Consider the following 7,050-nt stretch of genomic DNA (forward strand, 5'->3'; position numbering starts at 1 on the left):
TTTTTTTTCATGAACAGTTTCTCTTTCAGCACTGCACATGTGCACCTGATCTATACTAGAGAATAGATTATTTCATCTCTCTCTCTGGGCAAATGTCTTCAAGAGTTCGTCTGAATAATTTCTCCCCTAGTCTGCAAGTGCGTAAGAGGAGGTTTGTTTTAAAAATAAGTTATGAAAATGACAAAGTACTCAGACAATGAATTGCAGAAAGCATGCTTAGAGAAGCACTACATCTATCTTTCATAGAGTTGTTTGTAGCAACTTTTCAAAAACACACACAACTAAAATTTGAATTTACATATTTTAATGAGAAAATATTATTTGGACTAGGTTCATAATTTAATGTAGACACCTTTTTAAAATTCTTTGTCTTAAAACAGGCATGCTGGGAACAAGAACATCAATATTTAAAACGCCATGCTAATTCTGTACAGGGAGGGAGAGAAAATGAAAGGTAAAAATGGTACAGCTCTGATAACACTACAATTTTTTTTTTTTAACTTAAGCAGGTCACACCAGAACAACAGTTTGTTTTCCAGCAAATTACCTAAGATTCTAAAGGAATATAGCAAACAAAAGTGCATTTTACACAGTGTATAATCATTCCTATTCACAATCATTTACATCTCTTTGCAGCCCTTGAGCTTCTTGAAAAAGTTCCTGTAGCAAACAGAAAGACTTGTCCATGGGAGACCTATCTGGTGACACCTCCTTCATGTTACCAGTCAGCTTATCTAAGTTCTTCTAGGGTTGCCCTTGATGGTTTCTTAGTTTGGACTTATTTCATTTTCTTTTTTCCTTCCAACAATAAAATAAATAGTTAAAAAGGTCTCTAAGTAATCGGAAAGTTAACATCCTAATTAACTTTCCCATACCCACCCCTTCCCTCCCCTAAACCTGGCCAGAAATGCAGAGTAAACATTCACATTACAACAGGTACTTGTAAAGTGGGCTTTGCCCGCTCGCCCGCCAAAGCAATACGGATTCAAGTTCACTGTTTACGTTTTACCGGGCGCTTTGTAAACATACAAGGTTACTTTTACTTTTATTTTGTTTGTGTTGAGGACAAACGTCTCCTTCCCAGCTTAGTAGCCTCTCCCCTAAACTCCCAGCGCGAGGAGCCTCTGGCAGAAAACAAAACCCAAAACAAAAAAACTCCGCAGAAGCCGTGGAGGCAAGGCCGCTTCTCAGGGAAGCTGTGGTCCGCCCAGCCCCTGCCGGATGGGCGGAGGCGAGTAGGGTAGGAAGTTAGTGGTCCCTTTTCGCGGCAGATTTCCAAGACGTAAACAGAGATCTGGCTCTCCGCTGGGTGGCTGCAGCCCACATGGGAGATGTGTTCCAGGAAACCTCGGAGACGGTTTCTCTGGGCTTGGAGCAACGGCGCCGTGTCCAGAGCCTCGCGGATCCGGGCCGAACGAAGACGCGCTCCTCTCCGAGGCGGCAGGAGGCAGGAACTCCCCTGCCTCTTCAGTGGGAGAGGGTTTCGGGGCCCCGGGCATGGGAAGACTTGGCTCAGGCGTTCCTTGCCTTTCCCTCTTGGGGGCGAGGACAACTCTCACGCGCGCCTCCTGGCCCATCTGCAAGTTTGTGTTTCGTTTCCTGGGTCCAAAACAAAAGTTCTCACGGGGAAGAGAGGGTTGGCCGAAGGTGAAATGGACAAATTAGGGTGTCCCAGGTCGAGGAGGGCAGGACTGGGAGCCGGGGGAGGCGAGTGAGCTGGCGGGGAGGGGAACAAGAGGGGGCGCCGGCCTCTGCGGGTCAGTGCACCGCCACTGAGTGCAAGGCGGAGGCCGGGCTGGTGAGCGTTTCGCTGGGAGTAGCGGGGCTGCTTTGGCTGGTGGCTGTTTGAGAGGACGTGGGGCTAAGCGAGGGCGGCGAGTTCGAGAGCAAGGTGGGGATGGGCGCAGGCAGCGCGGGTAGGGCAGGCACTGCGGCCGGTGTGGGCTTGATGGGCACGGGGATGGCGGGCAGTGTCTGGCCCGCTGCGTGACACAGAGGCTTCAGTGGCACGCCATAGGCGCTGTAATCGCCACTTGCCATGGAGATGGGGGTGGCTGAATCGATCATGCCCGCGGAACCGTACACGTGTGGCCAGCCGGTGCCCAGCGAGCTGCCCATCGTAGTCAACTGGTTGGGGAGCGGGTAGGCGGCGGGCACGGGCTGCATGGCGGAGAACGCCAGCCCCCCGGGCATCTTGTACTCGCGTGCGATGATATTCTCGATGGCAAAGGGATGCTTGAAGCCTGAGGGCTGCGCCACGCCGCCCAGGTTGTAGGCGGCCGTGGGCATCTGCGGCAGGTGCGTGCCCGAGGCGGCCAGCGCGCTCAGGCGCAGCTTGGCCTGCTGCTGCAGGTACTGCGCGGCGTCAGCGGGCTTGCTGGGCGCCAGGTGGTCCGACTTGAGCACCTTGAAGCGCTTGCGGCGCCTCAGGAAGCTGCCGTTCTCGAACATGTCCCCGCAGCTGGGGTGCAGCGCCCAGAAGCTGCCCTTGCCAGGCTGGTCTGGCCGCCGCGGGATCTTAATGAAGCAGTCGTTGAAGGAAAGGTTGTGGCGCAGGCTGTTCTGCCAGCGCTGCGTGTTCTCCCGATAGTAGGGGAAGCGGTCCATGATGAACTTGTAGATTTCGCTCAACGGCAGCATCTTCTCTGGCGAGCTCTGGATGGCCATGGCTGTTAGCGATATGTATGAGTAGGGCGGCTTCTGGTCGCTATACGTGTTGCGGCCCGGCCGAGGCATCTTCTTCTTTGCCCCCTCCTAGCTCTGGGTCCGCGCGGGCCTGCTCGGATCTGGGAAGGGGGAAAGATAAGCGGGGGAGGGAGGAGGACGTGGATGCACAGACGAGGTCAACCAGGCCAAGAACAGACTTCGGGGGTGGCGCAAGTAGGGGGCTTTGGCGCTGGATCAGCCAGCGTCTAAGCTCTTTAGCCACCAACTTTGTGTGTCGAGTGGGACGCAGCCAGGGGGCGCGGGAAGGGAAGCCGGCGAGCGGCGTGAGAGTAGCCTGGAAGTAAGCCCGGACCTGGAGCGGGAACTGGGGGTAGAGATGCAACCGTGAGCCGCTCACCTTAAAGTTGCCCCAAGTTGCGCGTCCGCATCCGGGATGGCGCTGCTGCTCGCCTTGTTCCTCCCGGCGCGCAGCCAGGGCGCAGTGTCCAGGTTCGGCTGGGCTCCGTACGTCTCTGAGCTCAGCAGCTCAGTCCCGCAGCGCCCCGCGCCGCCCGGTCCCTGGCGCTTCTGGCCGTGCGCTCCGCGGGTGGCCGAGCTCGGCTGTGGAGTTCCGGCGCGGACGCTGGCAGCAGCGGCCTCGGGGCTTCGGAGGGCGCTGCTCTGGGCTCCGTAGCTCCGCTGAGCTAGGTGGCTGCCTCCATGTCCTCCCTCGAACCATCTGATAGTTTTAAGCGGTGACAGGAGCAGAAAAGACCCCTGTAGCGGTGCTTCATTAATGTGCCACTTCTTAGCTATCATATGACAATCGCCTTGGGAGGAGGAGGAAGAGGAGGGGGAGCGGGGGATGCAGAGGGAGGGGACTGAGCGAGAGGGAAAGAGCCTGGCCAGCTCTGGTTTCTTTCACACCTATTTACATGGACACCTTGGCCAATAGGAATCACTTCCAGCTCAAGACTGGGCGAGGGGGAAGAGCCTCTGCCACCGGTGGGAGCAGGACGCGCCGGCCAGGGTGCGCGGTGTGAAGGTATGGGGTGGTAGCGGCGGGAGCAGGGATACAGGCTACAGGCGACCACTCACATTCAGAGACCGAGCTGCTGCGCAGATGGTATTTGACATGGAAATTGCTTGGCTATTGGGGTATTTTGTTTCCTTTGCAGTGTATCGGGTTTGTATTGTTGGCTAACTTAAGGCACAGCTTTCCCCTGAAGGAGACTCTTTCCTTGCGCGTGGCATTACCCGGGAATGGTTACACGGGTTAATTGTAATGAAAATACACCCTTCCCCTAGTCCTCCGAGAGGCAGGTCAAAGTTTGATTTGACCTTCCTAGGCTGCTTCCTTAACGCGGCACAGTGGGTGTGTAGCTTTAAGCGAGGGTTTTAAAAGACAAAAAAAAAAAAAAAACAACTATCGGACAGCCCCGTGTAAGAGCCTATTTTGAATCTAAGTGTATTGGCCAAATTAAAAGAATTAAAACAGTGTATCTGTGCAAATAAGCAAGGTCTTCACTTTAAAATTCCTCCAGGAATCTGGTTAGATACAGGATGGAGGCTCTGGGGCTGTTGGGGAAGACGGTGTGGGGACCTGGGGAGGGCCTGAGTTTGGTTTACACAGTTGTCTCTTGCTTTCCGCAGGTGGTTTAAAACAGGAGTAAGGGGTGGGCTGAAAGTTTGCATTTTACAGCTGAAACTTTCTCCCCATCCCCCCTTTATTACATAGAAAAAAGTTATGTAGGGTTTAGAGGGCCCAGCAAAAGCTGCCTGCGGCCCCACTAAAATTGCACTACCTTCTAGATTTGCCAAGAACCAGAGGATTTTCCTTTTTTGGAGAGAAGAGAGGATGGGGATGTGCTTAGGATCACCCTGCCTACTGTGGGTAACTGGTTTCCTTCAGTTTGGATTCATCTCTGGAGATTCAGTGAATTATTATTATCATTATCATCGTTGTCACCATCATCATCAAACTGCTATGAAATAGTGAGTTAACCCTGCCCGCTTGCACACCATCTACAAATGTAGATGCTAGGCATTCCCACTGGTTTCTGCACATTCTCTAACCTTTATGGTTTTCAAAAGAAATTTGTACTATCTCGTTTTTAAAAACTCAGTACCTGTAGCCCACAATAAATCATCTTCAGTCTGGAAATATGAGAACTTTTTTTTGGCAGGAGGAGGATGAAGTGGTGGTGGGAGATTTCTGGGTGTGATGTTTTGACACTTATTGATATTAGAGCATTATTAGTGTAGCTGTTTGGGGTTAGCATAAAAAAGGATCTTTAAACATGCATGCACGTGTGTGCACTGTACATGCGGACACACATACACACGCACACACCCTCCATTAACCATAGTTTCAGAGGTGGTCAATAACTCACCAAAACGTAACTTAAACACGGTGAATTTAGGAGATTAAACAATTTCATTAATATTGAAATGGCCCTCGCGTCTGGGCTGCCTTGCTTGAGATGCAAGCGCACGTTTTTCAATATTAACAGAAGTGCTTGAAGAAAAGAATAATGTCACCTTCTTAATTCAGAAAAAATAACCAAGAGGAGGAGGTGGGTGCTCAGGGGTGGGGGAGGGATGCTGACCTGTCTCTGGGGCACTACTGGAGAAAGGCTGACAAACCCTCTACAGGTAAACCAGTTGGACCCAAGAGGAACCTCTCGGAGCTTGGGCTGAAGGCAGTGGTACTTGCCGGAAAGGCAGTGGTACTTGCCGGAATTGCAGCACGCTTCAGCTCCTAAGGGGGTGCAGTGTTTGGGGGGTTTCTTGGCGCGGCCAGGATAGACTCCAGGGTCCTGAGATAGGAGCCTAGGAAGCTTAGGAGCTTGAGGGACCCGCTGATTACTAGTAGTGGGGGCTTATGTTTTCCAGACTGAAAGGCTTTGGTCCAGTTTTACTGCTTTAGAAGGCGACTGGAATCCGAGGTACAAGGAGGGCAAGGCAGAAGCCCTTCTGGGAGGGAGAGGTACTAGCATGGAAGCCCCCAAGAATTTTTAGGATCCTCTAAGAAAATACGTATACACACACACACACACACACTCCTAGTGTTTTAAGAAGGGTTGGATTCGGGATGTGAAAGATCTCTGTTCACCCTGCGACAGCCAGGAAGATTCTTTTTGATTCTTTTCTACCATTTGTGTGTGTGTGTGTGTGTGCGCACACACACACACACACACACACACCCCCCCCAGTAGTTCCCGCGTATTAAGGGTGGGGGATGGGGAGAGGGAATGTTTTTGTTTTAACAATTGGCATTTTGTTGCCTTGCAAAGGGTCTTTGTATGGCTGTCGAAATCATTGCTCCAAGTAAACAGAAGATTAACTAAATTCTAAGAGTAAAAACGTTTGGGTGAAAAAAAAATCCAAGTTGGAATAAATCTAGGTCTGTCTCCCTGGGAAAGTTGTCACCACCAAGCTGGGGACATGGGAGGATATAAGTAAGGACCCTCAAAGTTTGGCTCTGGTGAAAATGGGAAGTGAGGCACATTGCCCATGCTCAGGACTAATTAAAGAAATTGCACCTAATGGCACAAGTTTGTCTTCTGTGAGGAGTGTGGAGTTGTGAGATGCACATTTAAAAAGTATACTTTGCTGTAAAATTGTACCTTAATTTCCTCCTGAAGATCTACAAAGCCCAGGGGAAGGGACAGATTTGCATGCTCTTTAAAGAGCGTTTTAAGACTGGTATTATGAAGAAGAGGAGGGAAGGAGCACTTTCCAGAAATCTTGAAAAGTGCATCAGTCTATTGTATAGAACCCAAAGCAAACAGAAGCTTTGGGGAGGGAGTACATCCGACCTGGAGGCTTAGGGAGTTGTTGGGAAAACTGTATAAAATACACATAAGTCAATTATACCCATGTGCAAACCAACTGGAAATCTCTTTCGTGCAATAGCCATTCATCACCTCCGCAGAGCCCACCACCGACCACCTTTCTGCTTGGAGAGTTTGCAATAGCCTCTTTTCTCACAAGCTGGACCACACACGGCTACAGATTTTGTAATAATTTATGCTAATTTCCCTCCATAAATCCACAATTCGCTTCAGTGGCACCGGGGCTGCTGAGGGAGTAAAAAGGAGACAGAGGGGTGACAAATACAATATTGATTTTGATTCCTTCTGTTGTCAAGCAGGTGTGTGTGCGTGAACGGTGGGGCTGGGGTTTGGGGGCGGGGGTTCGAGGAGAGGAAAACTATCCAGAGCCCATGCCAGCCGCTCCATCCACACTCCAGAAAGTAACGCGCCCTGGTTTGTTAATATTTACCAAACACCAATGGGAGGTGGAGGAGAGTACCCGGCAGCTTCTGAGGGTTTCCTAGGCGCCAAAAACAATACCCGCCTTCCCAACTTGGAAAGTGAACTCCGTGCTGCCTGGAGCGCT

At 51.0% G+C, this 7,050-nt stretch overlaps 1 protein-coding gene across 1 annotated transcript; it reads right to left on the reverse strand.

The window, feature by feature from the left end:
- Nucleotides 1-287: 287 nt before the first annotated feature.
- Nucleotides 288-3,157, reverse strand: FOXB1 (forkhead box B1). The gene is made up of 2 exons (XM_027553862.1): nucleotides 3,065-3,157; nucleotides 288-2,786 (listed from the first exon to the last, which is right to left on the reverse strand). The coding sequence occupies exon 2, from the start codon at nucleotides 2,734-2,736 to the stop codon at nucleotides 1,759-1,761; it is 978 nt and encodes a 325-aa protein (XP_027409663.1). The 5' UTR covers nucleotides 2,737-2,786; nucleotides 3,065-3,157; the 3' UTR covers nucleotides 288-1,758.
- Nucleotides 3,158-7,050: the final 3,893 nt, after the last annotated feature.

Source organism: Bos indicus x Bos taurus, chromosome 10, assembly GCF_003369695.1.
Source record: "Bos indicus x Bos taurus breed Angus x Brahman F1 hybrid chromosome 10, Bos_hybrid_MaternalHap_v2.0, whole genome shotgun sequence".
In the NCBI taxonomy this organism is placed as follows: domain Eukaryota; kingdom Metazoa; phylum Chordata; class Mammalia; order Artiodactyla; family Bovidae; genus Bos; species Bos indicus x Bos taurus.